The sequence below is a fragment of the Cynocephalus volans genome, chromosome 1 (assembly GCF_027409185.1).
Source record: "Cynocephalus volans isolate mCynVol1 chromosome 1, mCynVol1.pri, whole genome shotgun sequence".
NCBI lineage: Eukaryota > Metazoa > Chordata > Mammalia > Dermoptera > Cynocephalidae > Cynocephalus > Cynocephalus volans.
In genome coordinates this window covers 14449819-14468741 of record NC_084460.1, presented here as the reverse complement: position 1 = coordinate 14468741, position 18923 = coordinate 14449819, and the positions used below count along the sequence as shown (strand labels likewise).

The 18923-nt window shown below is 36.7% G+C and overlaps 1 protein-coding gene across 1 annotated transcript in view; it reads left to right on the top strand.

Annotated features, from left to right (window-relative positions):
- Positions 1-6719: 6719 nt before the first annotated feature.
- The window catches only part of MACROD2 (mono-ADP ribosylhydrolase 2), a 1973048-nt gene continuing 1960844 nt past the window's right edge, over positions 6720-18923 (top strand). Inside the window, 2 exon segments of the mRNA XM_063101974.1 lie at positions 6720-6930; positions 12475-12591. Of these exon segments, the coding sequence (XP_062958044.1) occupies positions 6885-6930; positions 12475-12591 (163 nt within the window). The 5' untranslated portion in view covers positions 6720-6884.

The following is an 18923-nucleotide window of genomic DNA, read 5'->3' as shown; positions in this document are numbered from 1 at the left end:
TTGTCAATTTCTGCAAAGAAGTGAGCTGGGATTTTGATAGGTATTGTGTTGAACTATAGATCAATTTGGAGAGTATTGCCATCTTAACAATATTAAATTTTCTAATCTAACAAATTCTAATAAACATGGGGAGGCTTCATTTATTGAGAGATCTTCTTTAATTTCTTTCAACCATTTTTATAGTTATCAGAGTATAAGCTTTGCAGTTCTTTTCTAAAACTTACTCCTATGTACATTTTTCTTATATTATTATAAATGGAATCTTTCTTAATTTTATTTTTGGTTTCCTCATTGCTATTGTATAGAAATAGAATTGATTTTTGTACACTAATCTTTTATCTTGTAAACTTGCTGAACTCATTTATTCATTGTAATAGTTTTGTAGTGGATTCCTTAGGATTTTCTGTATACTAAATCATGTCATGTGTGAATAGAGATAGCTTTATTTCTTCCTTTCCAATCTTGATGTCTTTTATTTTATTTTTTCTTGTCTAATTGCTGTGGCTACAACTTCCAGTACAAAGAAATGACATGAGTGGACATTCTTGTCTTATTCCTAATCTTAGGGGGACAACATTCAGTATTTCACCAGTAAATATATTAGGTATGGGTATTTTGAGTATAGCTTTTATCAGGTTGAGAAAGTTTCCTTTTATTCCTAGTTTGTTTAGTTTGTTGATTGTATCACAAAGTGTGTTGAATTATGTCAGATGCTTTTTCTGCATTGATTAGGACGATCATGTGGTCTTTATCTTTTGTTATACTGATGTGATGATGTTACATTAATTAATTTCCAAGTGGTAAACCAACCTTACTTTCCTGGATTAAATCCACATAAATATCCTTAAATTGAATTCATGGTAAGTAAATTACAAGAGATTGGGTAAAAATTAACTTGAGAATTGGCCAGAGAAAGAAGACTAAAAAATAATTTCTATTTTCAGACAGTAACTACTTAGAAAATATTGAAACTTTGGAAGTAAAATTGTTATTGTGTGAGATTTAGAAAGAATGTAAGTTTACAGCACTTTACCACTCTTTGAGTCCTATACTTTTCCTTTAAAGAGCTAGAACTAGACCATCTTGATATTCTCGATTTAACAACCTGTCCCAAATATTTCCTGATTTATAAAAGTTACGGTAATGCTTACCTCATAGATTTGTGTTCTCTCTCTCTCTCTGTGTCTCTCTCTCTCACACACACACATCTTTCCTCAGCATTGTCTCAAGTGAGAATATCATTACTATCTATCCTTATTGGAAATACTTGTACAAAAATGGTATTAATTGGGAATATAGTAAAGTTAGTTCTGATTTTCTAATTGGCTTCTGTCCTTAGTCCTGTTAGAACAAACATAAGGAGAAAAACTTACTTTTAATTGTGATCCCGAGAATTATCAATATCTCCATTAACAGGGTCAAGGGTTTCATTTCCTAAGCAGCTCCTCTTCACTGTAACACAGGCAGAACTAGGTGGCTGACCCACAAGCTTCCTCTTCTTAGATCTGTGGGGGATCAGGACTCAGTTGCTAAGCAACCCATTTCCTTACTCTTGGGCCAATGGGCTGCCAGGAAGTTCCTTTCAAGCTGGAATGAAGGCAGCCTATGACAGAGCAGACTGTGGGAAGGAACCATAGCCTAGTCTGCTATTCCTCTGGCTGAAGATAAGAGTAGTTTAGAAATAGCCAGAGTTTGCTCTCTGACACAGAAAGAAGGGACCAAATGTCCGGTATATACATGTGCACAGTAATGTTCAACTGTGTTCAGAGTTGCTGGAAGTTCTCATTTTTAGTTACCTCCAGAGTTGCAAGCTGCACCTATGGGAAAACACAATTAAGTACATGAGCTGACCTGACACCATCCCTTAATTTAATATCTCTAGGCTATGGTGGACAAGAAATACCATGGACCAAGTCTGCTTTGTTTCCAATCTGGATGAAAATCTTTATCATCTGTTCAGATTAGGAACTGCTGAGGTTTTACTGGGACAAAGGCAAACAAAGACAGTTTTAAAATGCCTTCTTTACTACTTCACAAAATGTGAATATTTCATAAGTGAATACCCTCAAGGTTACCAGAAATCAAAGTGAATATTAGGGAAAAGCATGGAAACATTAAGAATAGCCAGTTGAGAAATTATGCCTAAAATATATCTAACTTTTACAGTGTGTCCAAGCAATTACTTCAGAAACGGACATTTTATTGTAATGAATTTACAGGTTTACCCCTTTTATTAGTTTCTCATTGCTGCTGTAACAAATTACTGCATATTTACTGAATTAAAACAACAGAAAATTATTGTCTTACAGTTCTGGAAGCCAGAAATCCAAAAGGATTCTTACAGGCTTAAAATCAAGGATAGGGCTAGTTCCTTCTGAAGGCTCCAGGGAAGAATCCATTCTTTTCCTGAAATTTTCCAGCTTCTAGTGGCTACCAGAATTCCTTGATTTGTGGCCACATCACTCCAATCTCTGCTCATCATCACTTGCCTTCTCTTCTGTAGCTTAATCTCATTGTTTCCCTTTTATTAAATACTTGTGATTACATGGACCCACCAACATAATCCAGAATAATCTCCCTATCTCAAGATCCTTAATCTCATCTGCTAAATCCCTTTTGTCATATAAAGCAAGATTCATAGGTTCCAGGGATTAGGATCAGAATATCTTTGGCATCATTATTCAGCCTACCAAAGTCCCTAATGTCTTTTCCTTTCACCATGCGACTTCAAAATGGAATTTTTCTAATGCCCATACCTAAAATTGCCTAGTATAATTTATTTAAATGGTTTCAAATATCACCCATTAAACATTCTCCAAATAATCTTTTTTTCAGTCCCCATTTGGATTCAGAATTATCAACATTTTTCAGCAGATGATCTTGCCTCATACTTTCACTGAAATTGAGGCTATTTGATCTATGTTCTCTTGACTTCCTTCCTTTTTATCTAAAAATTTCTTTGAATATCCACCTATTTGTTTCTTTACTAATTTATCCCAAAAGATGAAATGCAACTCTTGTATTTTATCTTTTTCGTGACCGGCACTCAGCCAGTGAGTGCACCGGTCATTCCTATATAGGATCCGAACCCGCGGTGGGAGCGTTGTTGTGCTCCCAGCGCCGCACTCTCCCGAGTGCGCCACGGGCTTGGCCCCACCAACTCTTGTATTTTAAGCCCAAGTTGTTTTCTCTCATTTTTTATTTCTCTGGTATTTCAGTCTAACACTTATTCTTCCTTTCTCTCTCTTTTGTGTGTGTGTGTGTGTGTGTGTGTGTGTGTGTGTGTGTGTGTCAATCATTTTTGTCATAATCTTTCTCCTTAAACACTCATTTCACTTTTCATAGAAAAACTTTCCCTTGACTTTGGTGTCCTTTCAACCACTATCTCCTTTACTTTTTCTTTAGCTCCTAAACACATCAAAAGTATAGTCCATAATCACTGCTTCTGGCTCGTTGCTTCCAACTTATTCTTTGACTGCTTGTTTTTATTTTCACTAATTTACATAGGCTATACATCCAGTGATCTTTTCTCACTTCTCATCTTACTGTAGGACATCTCACATTTCATACCACAAATACCTTTTTGAAAATATAAGTATATTATTGGTTTCTCTGAAAATTCAACTACGATTTTTTTCTCCACTCTTGAACACAACTTCTCTTTCTTCTATCACTTCCTCACTCATTTATTCATGTATTGAATACCTACTATATGCTAAAGATGAATTGTAACTCTCTTTGAGGCTTTTACTAATTTCATTTGTTAGTTCCTTTTTTAGTCTTCACATTAAAATTAAGGCCTCCCCAAGGTAATCCTTCCATTTGGATGTGCTCTTGTTTAGTTTTGCCAACACCTCTCTATGGATGCTCACTTAACATTAATTTACTTTGATTCATTCAACAAATATTTATTGAGAATTTATTATGTGCTAGGTATTGTGCCATTCTATGGGGATGATGAGCAAAAAGATATATTTCCTGTCCTTGGGGAATTTATAAGTCCAGAGCAAAAGACAAATATTAATAAAATAATCATAAAAACAAATGTATAATTATAGACTGTAAAAAGTACTTTACAGGAAAATAAATGAGCACTGAGGGCATTAGGGAATCTAAGGGTAGAGGTCAGATGGGGTCAGAATCAGAGAAGGCTGTGCCAGGGAGTGATGTTTAAGCTGAAGAATGAGAATGGGTCAACTAAACAAACCATATCCCAGCAACAGCAACAAACATGTGAGAAGACCATGTAGTGAGAACAACATGTGTTCAGGAAATGAAATGCTCTAAGGGTTGTTATGGTTGGAACCAGAGATGTGGGGGGCATGGGTGGAGTATTGTATAAGATAAAGCTGGACTGGTAGGTGATGGTCGTTCTATTCTTAATGATTTAATTGTTATTAGAAGATTGTATTAGTCAGCTCAGGCTGCCATCAAAACATACCACAGATTAGTGGCTTAAACAACAGAAATTTATTTTCTCATGGTTCTGGAGGCTGGAAGTCTGACATCAGGGTGGCAGCATGGTCAGGTACTGGCGAGGGCTCTCTTCCTGGCTTGCAGATGGCTGCCTTCTTGCTGTGTCCTCATATGGTGGGTGGGGGAGAGATAGGGCCATTATCCTACAAGATTAGGGCCCCACCCTTATGACCTCATTTAGCCTTAAGTAGCTCCTAAAGATCTTATGTTCAGATATAGTCACATTGGAGGTTAGAGCTTCAACACAGGAATTTTGGAGGGACACAATTCAGTCTATAGTAAGGACCTCCAGAAAGTCACTGAATAATTTACCACAATGAGATGATTTAATTACATTAGATAAGACAGCACTAGATGCCATGTAGGGAATGGACAGAAGAGGTACAAAAATGGACATGAAGGCCAGTTAGGAATCTTTGCAGTATTCTAGTTAAATCTAGACTGAGCTTAGTGCAGTACTATTGGAAAGTAGAGATAAAATTGATCAGATAGAGCAATTCATTCGATATAAGAGTGAAGTTATAAAAGGTACCAGGGATGGTAGTCGGGGTTCTAGATTATTCAACTGAATGGGTGAATGGGTGATGAAGCCATTCAAAGAGATATGGAAAACTGGAAGAGGACTAAGTGTGGGGGAAGGATCATGAGTTCAGTTTTATACATGGTACATTTCAGGTATTTTTTAGACATTAAATATTTAACAATTTTGAAAGATAATGGTATTTTGTCAGTGATTAATACTAAATCCTTAAACAAATGCCCTCTAAATACCAGCGCCGTAACACAATAATAGTTCCAGTTCTTTGAGGTGTCATGAGAGAATAAACAATCAATAGTGTAATGTTCCTAAGAAACAGGTGGAAGGATAGGCTGGAGTGCAAACAGCTTTCCTGTTGAAGGAAAAATGCCCAGTATGAAGCACTTTCCTGCAGAAACCTTAACATTTCACATTTCTAAATAAGAGCTCATTACCTTTCCCACAAAATCTGTAACTGTTCCTGTACTGCCTAATATTACTAATAATATTGCTATTCTTCTCCCTAACTATCTCATGAAAACTTTATCTCCTTTTCTTCCTCACCCTCCTCTCCAAATCTATTCCATTACCAATTTTGGTACTGATTTAATTGTTAAACCAATTTGGTACTGATTTAATTTTTGGAACTGCCAAATAAATATGGATTTATACATTTGCCAAATTCACATCCACCAAATCAGGCTTGAGGATGGTCTGATATTTAGAAACTCAATAAATTTGGGGAGAGGAGGGTATCAAACTTGTAAATTCTAGGTCATTCTACTTTCGGGGTGAATTTTGCTGGAACTGTATTTTCAGAACACCTACATAGTATTACGCAGAATCAGACCAGCTCTTTGCACCAGTGCTTTGGTCTGAAGCAATTGCTGGAGGAATAGAACAAGACCTGGCTCTAGTTAATACACATTTGAATTCTCTTTGATGTAAGGCTTCTGTTTCCAGTATAACATTTCGGTAGCCCACAACTCCTCGTTTTTTAAAGCTCTTGAGCAGCCCAGTCTTTGTTTCCAAACTTCACCGAATTCCAATGAAGTTTGTAATTTTTACCACAAGGTTGGGAGGCTGATTACATCCGGTCTGGAACCATTTCCCAATCCTTTCACTTCTTTTGCTCTTATTTATTTGCCCACTAAGAAGAAAGCTTCATATTATCTGGTAAAATCCGTCCAGATGGGCAGTTAGAGTGAGCACGGACAATTCGTGTCGACCAACGGCCTCCTCCCACTTGCACATCCTCAAGTCCAGATGCAGCTTTCGTCCGCTCGCTCCCCTGTCACCTGGCGCACCTGGCCCTACAGGCCACGCCCTCAGGTCGCCCTCGGCGCCGGGAAGACAGCGCGACATAAGGCCCCACCTCCCTCTCTTCCTAAGCGTTCGCTCTACGCCCCGCCCCCGTCGCGAGGCCATCTCCAGCCCTCGCGCCCTCGCTCCACCCCTTCTAGTTCCCCAACGTCCTCGGCGTCGGGCCCAAGCCTGCGCCTGCGCGTGCGCCTTGGGGCCGAAGTCCTGGCACGCCGTGGCTAGAACGCGGAGAGCGGCGGGCGGTGCAGCCAATGGGAAGGCGGCGCTGTCTAGCGGCTGGGAGGCGGGGTCTGCGCGGGTGTTGGGTTAGAGCGAGGCGTGACCTAGTTGACAGGCTCTGAGGTGCTGCTGTGGCGGCGGCCGCGGGGCTGAGGCGGGTGGGAGCCGGAGCCGAGCGCGGGCTTAGGGAGGAGGGCGGCGACTGGAGAGCGGCGAGCGGCGCGGGACGCGGATCCGCTTTCACTTTTTCCCTCCCGAGTGCCCCCTCCCACCCCTCCCACTCCACACACACCGTTTGCCCGTGAGCCTGGGGAACTTGCAGCTTAAAGCCAGCCACCCCCACGGCAACATGTACCCCAGCAACAAGAAGAAAAAGGTGTGGAGAGAGGAGAAAGGTAACCGGCCCGTCGAGTCCTGGGGGTGCGGGGGATGGGGGTGGGGTGGGGGCAGGGGGCAGGTTGTGTGTGCCGTGGCGCCCTCCGCCCGAGCTCCCGCCTCGCGCCCCGCCGGCCGGTGCCGCCTCCCGCCCGTGTCCGAGTGTACACACGCGCACACGCGCGCGCTCAACGGCGTGCACGCGCCGCCCCTGGGCACCTGCAGCTCGCACACGTGTGGGCGCACGCCCCTCTCTACCGCCCGCCGCTCCCGGTCACCTTCTCCCTAGGCGGGGCTCAGTCGCGGCGTGGACCCCCGCACGGCCGCCCTCGGCCACGGCACAACTTCCTCTGGACCCCAGCTGGGACTTTGGCACGCCCGGCTGGGGTGTCCCACGGACAGGTGCCCGCTGGTGGGCGCTCAGGCTGCAGCTGCCGCTGCGCCTCCGCGCTCCCTGCATCCTCATTCCTTCCTTCCTTGCCTCTGCTCCTCCATCCCTTTCCCAACTGGCAAAGTGTCCCCACCTTCGGGTTTTTACCCCTTTTCTATATCCCCCTCCGCCGCCTCCGCAGTGTGACTTTTGAAACCTGGAACTCTTGGGGAAACCGTGAGGCTAACTGCCTTCAGAGAAGTCTGAATGGGTGTTTCTCTCAGCCGTGTTTCTCTATTCCATCCCCATTCATGGTCTGAAGTTGCTCAGAGTAAGCTTGTGTGACTGATGTCACTCTGTGAATGAACCCACCCCTGAATTTTGTGTGTATCAAGGCTTATCCAAACCAGCTGGATTGACAGTGGCACTCATCCCTCTAAGCCACGGAAGTGTGTGATCCCGTCTCCTCCCCACCCCACCCCCCATCTCTCTCTTTCTTTGGCATCACATTAGATTATATTCTTATATAAAATTTGAGTCTCTGGTGCCCCCCCCCCTTTTCACACCTCTTTCCTTTCATTCTTTAGCTTTTTACAGAAGTGTAACAAAAAGTACTTGGATTGTTACTAAGATAACGCTAAACATGGGTGAGTTAAAACCCGTAGATTTTTATTGCAAGTCCTGGTCTTTACCAACATGAAGGCCAAAGAGTGAAAGTAAAAGGAATTAATGTGGAAAAAGAATCCTCTGTATAATAGGACCTGCTTCCAACAATACATGAGGAAAGGGGTGAGGAGGGAATTTTTTCAAATTATCTACCAGGAAGATTTAACATAATATAACTGAACACATTTAAAAGGGTCTTTAAAATACTGAAAGATTAGCTTGTATATCATTTAATTGTTTTAATGATTATGGGCATATATAGATACAAAAATTCTGGTGTCACAAAACATGCCGTTGCGAATAATAGCATGATATGTAAAGTAGTGTAAAATAATTTTGCTTTGTTTTTGCAGTAGCAGTTTCTTTAGTTTCAATACACTTTCAACAAAGATTTACCTGTGAGCACCGAAAAATCATTTATGCCCATTTTAGTTGATGGTCTTGAAATGCTAGCTTTGTATTATTGATGATAATGAAAACAAGATAGTGGAAGACATAGATGTTGTTTCAGTAACATGAATCATTGATGAAATTTTAGTGAGTGTTTCTGAAGTAACCGTTCCTTTATTTAACATATACACAGTTGGACTGTGGCAATGAGACATCTTAGAATATCTTTTTAATGTCTCAATTTGTTTCATCTGTTTCGTCTAATAATAAGAAAAATATAACTAAATTAATATTTTCTAAGTAAAGAAGCAAATGCACAATTAAGGAAGGCAGTTAACAAAGTCATTTTCTCTTATCGAAAACTAAGCTGTTTTTTGCATGAAGTTTAATGTTAAAGGAAAAAGTTATGATTTGAAGATTTTAATGTGTGTCTCAGTGTTTTACCAGGATGTCTATTTTTAGATATTTAAATATAAAATGTCATACATTCCCACCAAGAAGGAGCTAAGGATTTCTAGTATAGCAGTATTAGAGAAGCTGGTGGGATACATGCATGACTTTTGTCCTTTCATCCCACTAGAAGACTGTCAGCATAATATTTTTGTAGCTGTTTTTTAAATCTAAAGAAAGGCTTACCAACCTCATCGAAATGTCAAGGCATTCTATATATTTTACTCAAATATACCGTTTAGTATGTAGATCTGCCTATTTATATGCTTGGTTCACTGAGGAAGGTTTCATTGTAGAGGTAAAGCATTCTTTAAAGAAAAGTTTTATGTAATGCTGTAGAAACTGTATATATGTCTGTGGACTTCAGTATGTTTCATTGTTTAAACAAATAACTAAGGAGTTCCTCAGGAGCATACATGTTAAATAAGCATTATTGATTTAGTATTTTGAGTCCTAATTCAGAACGATTTAATGTGTATTTTCGTTTCAAGTATTGTAACTTAAATTATCTCGTTTTATTTTGTTTTACTATTGACCTTGTTTTTGTTCTGTGTCCATACTTAAACTTTTAAACAAATGGAATGACAGTTACCTTCTGACATTTATGAAAACTGTAAGTTGCTTCATAATGTCTCTCAGCCTGATTAGTACTATTGTAATAATTCTGTTAGTAGTGCTTTGGCAACTGCTGGTCTCCCTTTTCTGCCTTTTTGTGTGTGATAATTCCAGATTTACCATTTCCTTCAAGCTTCCTTTTCCATCAAGACCCTATGCCCTTATACTAAACAGATGACATTGCCTTTTTAATTCATGGGGAAAATAAATGCCATATAACGTGAACAGCCCTGACATCTTCCTCCATAGTCTCATTGGTCTGTTTATTTGCATGTCCATTTGGCTTTGTTCCTATCTCAGAGGAAGCACTTTTCTTCGTTGTTTCTAATAAACCCTCTACATATTCTCTTTATCCCATCTCCTGTATTCTTTGAGATGTTTTGTGTCATTTATTAACTGTGGGTACATTTGATTTCTCAGTGTCTTTGGGTTCCTCTCTGCTATCTATAACAATGCTCAAGTCTCTTCCACCTTAAAGTAGTTTTCCTTCCACAGGGCTTCGCCTTGGAGTTGTTCTCACTTTCCTTCTTTTCGCTCATCCCTCATAGTCAGTTTCTTGGATATCAGTTCTATTCTAATGAAACTAATGTTCTTTAAATCATTCAGCAATAACAACAATGATGGTACAAAAATGAGAATATTTACTATTTAAATCCTGTTTGTGGGCTCAGCATTATTCTTAGTAGCTTACCCGGGCTATCTCATTTAATTCTCACTAAAACCATATGAGGTGGGAAACTGTAGGAGTAGACAGTAAGGTCAAGAGTTTTGAACCCTAGTTGCCTGAGTTCGAATCTTAGTTATATTGCTTACTAGCTGTGGGACCTTAGGTAAGTTATTTTACCTCTTTGTTTTAGTTGTTTCATCTATAAATTGGAAATACCGACTACTTACACCAAAAGGAAACTGAAACAAAGAAATTAAGTAACTGACCCAGGATCACACAGATTTGCATAATGAGTCAGAGTAGAACCCAAACAACTCTTTTAACCACTTGGCTCTCTTTTCAGTGCTGTTGATGACCCAGTTGATAAAAACGCTTATTAATCTTTATTCTTACTGACCTTCCTGTAGCAGTTAACAGTATTACCTCTATTACCTCCTTCTACTTATTAAAACTCCCCCCCCCCCCCCCCCCCCCCCCCGCTTGTTTCCTTATCACTTGGACTTTGAACCCCCGGTGACAACTAAGTGTCACATCATTGCTCCCCTGTTTGTGCTCAGTCCTTAAATGTTGGTTTTTTGAAGTTTGGTCCTCTGCTTCTTTTCTCCCTCCCTTTTCTCTCCTCTCCTTTTCCTCTTCCTCTAGGACCAGAAGTTACAATTTCCAAATAGCCTGGACCTCTGCTGAGTTCCAGAGTCTTGATTTTAACTTCTTGACTGTCCTGTAGGCACCTTAAACTCAATTTGTTGACCTTTGAGTAATGTGATTTGAGTATGTCACCTCTGATTAAAAAAATTTTTTTATGTCTGCTATAGTAGCTGAAGAAGAGATAGTTCTGGGAGTGGGAAAAATGTTGGTTCCCCATTTTTTGTTCACTTTTGCTTACATTAATACTTCTGCAGTTTATTTCTGTGAAAGAATCTTTTAAAGTGATTAGTTTCTAAGGGTTAGATTACCTTAAACTAGACACTATCCTTAAATCCATTCACCTAAACAACTACAATACCTTGTAATATTCTGAAAGAGAATTGGAAAGTGTGAGAATGTGACTGTCAATCTCCACATTTTGGAGGCCTCTGGTATATGATACATAACAGCTGACATACAAACTGAGTGAAGATGCCAGTATCAGTTTATATATTGAATATTAGTAAATCTTAATTTCTTCCATGTTTCTTTAGATTAAAAATAAATATAAATAGAATTTCTTACATTTTTTTCCTGCATGGTAGTGGATAATTTTTTATGCCATCTGTGATATGCATAATCAGCTTTGAGTATTGGTGCTCTACTTCATAAAATAAAGGTTAAACTCTTCAGCATGCTGTACAAATCCCTGTAGAGTATCATTTTACCTTAGGTTTCCAGCTATTTTTCACTTGTGGCCATTCCCCTCCTCATACTGTGTCTTACAGCTTTACTAAGGTATTTGTATTTCCTTACCTTTGTTTTCATTGTTCTGTTAGTCTGAAATGTCCTAACTTTTTACCTCTTCATGGCAAAATTCTCCCTATCCTTCATGAAGCAGCATCGGGAACTTTTCCTGAGAATGTAGAATAGTGTAGTGGCTAATAGACTAATGGAGATATCTGTCTGGATTTTGGCTTACTGTTTGAATGCTCACTTGCTTTGGGCAAACTCCTTAACTTTGCTGTGCTTCATTTCCCTATGTGCAAAATAGGGATAATAATGCTATCAATTTTATGAGTTGTTGGGAAGATTATTTCAATGAGATTATACATGTGAAATACCTGGTACACAGTGAGTTCTTTATAAATGAAACACCCTATTATTAATTCTAAGATGCAATTCTTCTTTTACGTTTTTTTATCTTGTAAGCAAGATGTATATTTAAAAGAATGTTTTCTATCACTACCACAAAGCTATTATTAAATTTAAAGTGCACTTTTATTGTTGATGGTATTATAGAATTGAGGAAATACCTTGGTGGCTGCCTATCTTGTGCTCTCACTGTTCGTACATACCCATTTTAGCATTTTATGTTTTATTTCCATAGGTATTATTTTGTATCTTATCCATCTCCTCTTTTGTCCTGTAAACTCCTCAAGGTTAAAGATCACCTTTGTTCCTGCAGTATATGAATGCATCACCTGGCATGTAGTAGAATGTCTGTGGATGTTGATTGAAAGAGTAAATGAATATACTTACTTCTTGGACTATCACAAGAGAGTCTTCTTCATCAGGCTTTGATTTCTTTTTTCTTGCTAATATGAAATTAATTTGACACCTTTTAACACTCAAATATGGAGTGATTGCATTTGCATTTTGGTGTTCCTCAAGACTATACCAAGTATTTGGTTAGTTTAACATGGTTGATATTTAAAGTGTAAAATAATTCCTGAGCTCAAAAGTTAAATACAAATGGAGATTCTGCTTTTATTTTGCAAGAACGTTTACTGAAGATGACCTTAGAGGAGAGACGCAAAGAATACATAAGGGACTATGTTCCCCTGAACACCATCCTATCCTGGAAGGAGGAGATGAAGGGCAAGAGCCAAAATGATGGTAAGTTTCTCAGAACATGTTTTAGGTAGATGCTGTGCCCATTTATTTATAAATCCTGCAGGACAATTGTTGACAGAAATGATTAAGTGGCATTCAATAAAGAGATGACATTTTTGCTATTTTAGTATTTGAAATTATTGCTTGGTGTCATTTAATTGTTTTTAGTAATCTATCATATGTTTATTAAGGTTAGGAAAGTGTATTAATATAATTGTGTTCTAAAATATACCACATTTATGATATGGTACTTTTTTAAATTAAAAAAAAAATTTTTTTTTTTTTTAACTTCTGCAATAGTTTTTGGAGCAAATGCTTTAGGGATTTGCTGCTTTGGTGGCTTGGCCCATTGAATTTGCTTTGGTTAGGTTCATTTATATAGCATTTCTGTAAGTTATTTTAAGGATTGGATGCAGTTGAAAGAGAGTGTATTAGGAAGAATAGAGAAAAACCAAATAACATTTCTCATAATTTTAGAGCATATATATTTTGAATGCTGTGGTATTAATTCCACGTGTAAAGTATTTGTATAACAGAATTTACTTTCTCAAAGTCTTTGTGATTTGAAGTGAGTCTAGATGAAGTTTTAAGGACTAAAAAGGTGGATGGGAAGTTTCTAAAAACATAATAGATTTAATGGATGTTTAATATGTTTATCTCTGCATTAACACTCATTGGTGTTAATGATCTGGATGTGAAGTTTAGATAAATAGGGTACTTTTTAGGGTACTTTAACAGTTGAGAAAGAAAAGAGACGTTATGAAATCGACTTGGAACATGCTGGTTTCACAGGTGTGGTCTTAGATTGATGGAACTATACAGGATACTATGGGCCTGGAAAATGAAGACTAGCATGGAATTCCCCCAAATCTGTGGGGAACAACAGCCACATTAGGCTTTGGTGTCTGTGAAAAGAACACATTTACCTGAGGATATGGGCTTTAGACAGAATTTTGTTTTTCTGAAAGGCAAAGCATGTGGGGTTGGGAGTGAAAAAATGTGTGTTCTTTTAGACCTTACACCACCTGGAAACATGTGTGATCTTGGTCAAGTGGGGTAGTGGCTCTACCCAAGTTCTAATGAGGTCATTGGACAAGTTGATTGGGATGTGCACGTCTGATCTGCCTGCCCAGTATCTTCAGAAAATAATAATAATGGTCTAATTAAGATGTCAATGAAAGAGAAGGCAGTGCTGTGTAATGAAAAGAATACAGAGCCAGAAATCAGGGGGACAGAGTTCTGGGCCTTTCCGACATAGGGTCATGTGCCTCTTCATGTTTAGGTCTTAGCTTTTTCTTCTTTTGTTTGTAGGCTGCTGGTATTGAATACTTCTGCTCCATTTTTTTTATGGCTAGTAAATCTCTTTTTCAGTTCTTCATTTAACTCATTATCTTTCTTGGTTGCTATTTTAGCTGGTCAGTTTTCTAAGGATGCAGTACATGATGTTCTTTCTAACAAATTTTGCTTCTTGAGATAGAGATAGAATCCTGTGCTGGCAAAACAACTGAAAAAGCAGCAGTGATACCCAGGCTGCATTACCCAATGTTGGGCCTGCTCATTTCTGCACAGAGGCATGGCCTTTCTATTGGCTGCTTCTGTTAGAAGATTCAGCAAGTAACAATGTAGGATAGAACTGGATTATGAGAGAACCCAGAGGTGAATGTTTTCAGAGATACCACACGCTAAAATATGTTCCCCAATCAGAAAAGATACATTGAATAACACGTGACATGGTTATTGTTTAACAAGATGCTGTGTATTTAATCCTATCTCCCAATATGAGCTTTACAAGTGGTTTACAACTGCTCTTGGTATTTCATTTCCCCCCCTTATGCGTTTTTGAACTTGAAAATTCTCCATGGGGAACTAGGTAATGTTGTCAAAATTGTATTCCTATTAAACAGTGTTTTATTCTTTCCATCTAATATCTGAAATGTTACTTCTCTCTATTGTGACAAACTGGTGACTGATCTCCCTTTTTCATGAGATGGAATGGCTCATTCTGCAAGTAATATTTGTTCATTTTTTTTTTTTACAAAATACACATCTTTCATATTTACTTGCTTCTTGTGTTACCTATTCAGTGCTCAGTTTTAATAATATAAGTCAAGAAAGTTTTAGTATTTTAACAGTTTAAAAGATCCTTTAAGAACGTAAATTCACAAAAAATGATAAAGGACTACTAAACCTATATTTTATATATATTTTTGTATTTTATTTTGAAATGTTTAAATCATTGGTTATAAATGTATATGTATATGAGTATAAGTAGGTTGATATTTATAATAGTTTAATCTTTTTAAATTTAATTTAATTGACATAATAATTGTACATATTTATGGGGTACAGTGTGATATTTGGATATGTGTATACAATGTGTAATGATCAAATCAGGGTAAGTAGCATATCCATTGTTTCAAATGTTTGTCATTTCTTTGTGTTGGGAACATTCAGAATCCTCTCTTCTAGCTATTTGAAATTATACAACAAATTATTGTTAACTATAGTTGTCCTATAGTACTATAGAACACTAGATAGAACTTATTCCTCCTATCTAGCTGTGATATTTTTATATTTTATTTTGAAATGTTTAAGTCATCGCTTATAAATGTACATGTGTATAAGTAGGTATTGATATTTATAACAGTTAAATTTTTCAAATATGGGACTTTTAACTAAGTACTAAATGAAGTCTGTTTATAATTCCTTGTCACTTAGTTTCTAATTTGTAGGAAATGAACAACAATATTTATTGGGCTAGAACAATATACCAATTTTAAATTTAGTAGTTTTTCATTACCTGTGTTTTTAAACGAGGCTGTTTCAGCCTTAATATCTGTGATTACATGGAAAGGTATTTTTCTTTTTCTTTTCTTTTTTTTGCTTTGCTGAGATTTCCTTAATTAAATGCTTCTTGTTATTTTATTATAGTAGAAAGTTAAGTAAAAAGGAGGGAGTAGCTGAATGTGTTTTTTAACAATTTTGATTTTAAGCCTTCCTAAAATAAAAGGAAACCAAAAATTGCCCAACAATATAGAATCAATGTTTGGATAGAAAGGAGGAGGCAAGTAGATAACATTTTTACTTTGACTTATTACTTTGGTAATATTGGAGAGCTTTGGATCAGAAGAGGAAAGAATGGGAGGTGATTACCAAAACAAAACAAAACAAAACACAAAACCTATTAAATCCTTATATAAAATAATAAATAATGAGGATGACTTAGGTGAAAACTATAAATTTATTTTACTCAGGTATGACAAAATATTTTTAAAAATTGGTCATTTAGAAAGAAACTTCTTATTTCATATCATATGTGTGTTTATATTCAAATCTGATTTATAGGTCATTTGAAAAACTAATATAAAATGTCTGTGAACTGTCTAGTCTTTGTAAGTCTGAATCTCTCTCCATTTTTTTGAGGTGTATAGAAATATTTTGATATTCGTAGGTTGATTAGAGGCACGTTTATAATCTATTGTTTCTTTCATGAAAGAAATATTAACATAGTAGTTTAAAAAATTCAGCCTTATTTATTCCCATTTTCATTAGTACTAATTTCTACTTTTAAATTACGTCTATAAGAAGTAATGGATGACCAAATAAATAAAAGTTAAGTCCAAACTTCTGACCCCCCTCCCGTCACTGGGCCTTTATTTGGAATTTTCCTTACCTCTTATGCATCAATGCTTGCCGTTTTTCATCTTTCAGTTCTAAGCTTGAAAGCCTTCTATTCTCTGTGAAGTCCTCCCTGACTCCTTACACTGGTAGAGAGTCCTTTATTACATACTCTCATAGAGCTATATTTTTTTTCATAGAGCATTTATAGCAATTGGTTTTTATGTACTCCATCATGGGATTATCTAATCAAAGTCTGTCTTCTTTATGAGACAGATTACCACGAAGATAGGGACTGTACTGTCCCTTTATATCCCTGTATTTCCTTTATATCCCTGGCGTCTGGCATAGTGCGTAGTACACAATGCGCAGTAAATATTTGTTGTGTGAATTGAATAAATGATAAGCTATTTGCCTGATTATATTTTTATGCATTATTTCCTTTCTTTCCACCTTTCTTCACTGTATTATAAAGATTCCTGTGGAAATGAAAGCCTTAGAAATTAAGCCAGGTGATTTTTAACATAGGTGATAGTGTACATTTTTGTAATATGAGATTGGTTTTATTAAGTTTTAAATGTAAGATAGCCCAATGATTAATCGTAATAAAGATTTTACTGAACTGTTACATGATATTTAACTAGCTGAGCCAAGGATGACAATTCATGTGTTATTTGTATTCATGAGTATTGTATATTATTATTTATAGTACATAGTAACTAAGCGTCATAATTTTAATTTCTGTGACCTTAAGTGTCAACAGAGCTTAAGTAAAATAAAGTCTTGTCATTCTAAGAGCATTTACTTTGGCATTACTGATTCTTCAATCAACTAGAAGAAATTATTTTAATATTATGTTCTGTTTAAGTCCTTTATTGAGTTAGTTTGTTTGCTTCAAAGAGGACTTGGATACAGACAAAGAATTTGTTTCCCAAGGAAGAATTAGACTAAATAACTTCTAAGGATTTTGAGAATAAATGAAATTCACTCCAGGTATGAAAACATTAAGAATTTCTGTGTAATTGTATTCTTTGTGAAGCGTTGAGCACTGGTTTAGTCAAATATTTGTGAGGTAAGTTTATTTAACTTCTAAAATGGAGAAGAAAAGAGTATGAAGTTATATAGGAATTCATGAATTATTGCATTGTTCTGGTTTTCTTGTTTTATTTCCTTCTTGGGTCTTTCGACTGCTTTCCAAAATTATTTTGACAACACATAAATAAATTCTATTGTGCGCTGCAGTATATACCACTAAGTGTAATGTAAATTGTCCTTGTATTAAGCTTGTTTTTTTACATAACTTAGAAACAAAAACCAAAAATCTTTTATTTGTTGATATGTGTAAAGGTGACTTGGTGTTGAGACCAGAAGATGAAAAATTCTTCCTATGTAATTTGTAAGTCTGTAACTTCACCACATACTCTACTAGTTTCTTTTTCACACATTAAATTAATTATAGTAGTTAATATGGATTTTACTTAAATACATTTTGTTCAGTGCAGACAGCTTTGAGATGGGTTACAGACTGGTGGTTGCCAAAGCCAACTTTTCTTTATTTATTTTTTTCCTGATAGTCTTTCTGTTTGAGAGAGTCTTCATGATGTCTTTTTTTCTTTCAAATTTATTTGCTTATTTTAAATTGACATAAAATTCTGTGTATTTTATAATGTCTTTGTCTTTTTTTCTGAAATTTTGTTTGTTTTCAAAACAAGAATTTAAATGCAGCTTATTGTCTTATCTAAGCCTTTGATTTAGATCCAGGTTGAGGATTACTGATGAAACAGGTAACAAAATATAGATAATAAGTACAGTTCAACTACAGTGGTCATGTGCATGACAGGACAATGGAAAACTGTGAAGGTTTTTGAGCAGAATTACATGAAGAAACTTTAATATGATGAGAATACTTTGGCAACAATTCATATAATGGTTTAGAGGGTATGCAGTTTTCTTCCCTTCATATCCTATCTGCTTCTCCAAAGTAACTCATTTGCCGTTTTTTCTTGCTGCAGATATATCTGTCCTTCTTTCATAGCTTTTTTATGTCTGCTTATCACACCAGTTTTTCATTTTCTCTCTGTTTCCTTCAATAATCCAGTACATCCTTTCATTCTTGATTGATCTTTGCTTCCTTTTTCTTGGGTTCTCCTGCTTATCAACACTGTCTTGTATGTTTTGAACTACTATATAATTTTTTTATTGTGGAAAATATACATAGCATAAAATTTATCATTTTAACAATTTTGAGTACAATTCATTGCCATTAAGTTCATTTACAGTGTTGTGCAACCATCTCCAGTACCCATTTCCACAACTTTTTCGTCTTTCCACATAGAAACTTTGTACCTATAAAATAATAACTCCCTTCTTCCTTCTCGCCCAGCCCCTGCTATTCTCTATTCTATTTTCTGGCTCTAGAAATTTACCAGTCCTAGATGTCTCACATAAGTGGAATTACACAATATTGCCCTTTTTGTCTGGCTTTTTTCACTTAACATAATGCTTTCTAGGTTCATCCAACTTGCATGTATCAGAATTTTATTTTATTTTTTTTTAAGGCTGAATAATATTCCACTGTATGTATATACCACATTCTGTTTATCCATTTCATCTGTTGGACATTTGGGTTGTTTATATCTTTTGGCTATTGTGAATAATGCTGCTGTGAACATTGGTGTACAGGTATCTTTTTGAATTCCTGTTTTCAGTTCTTTTGG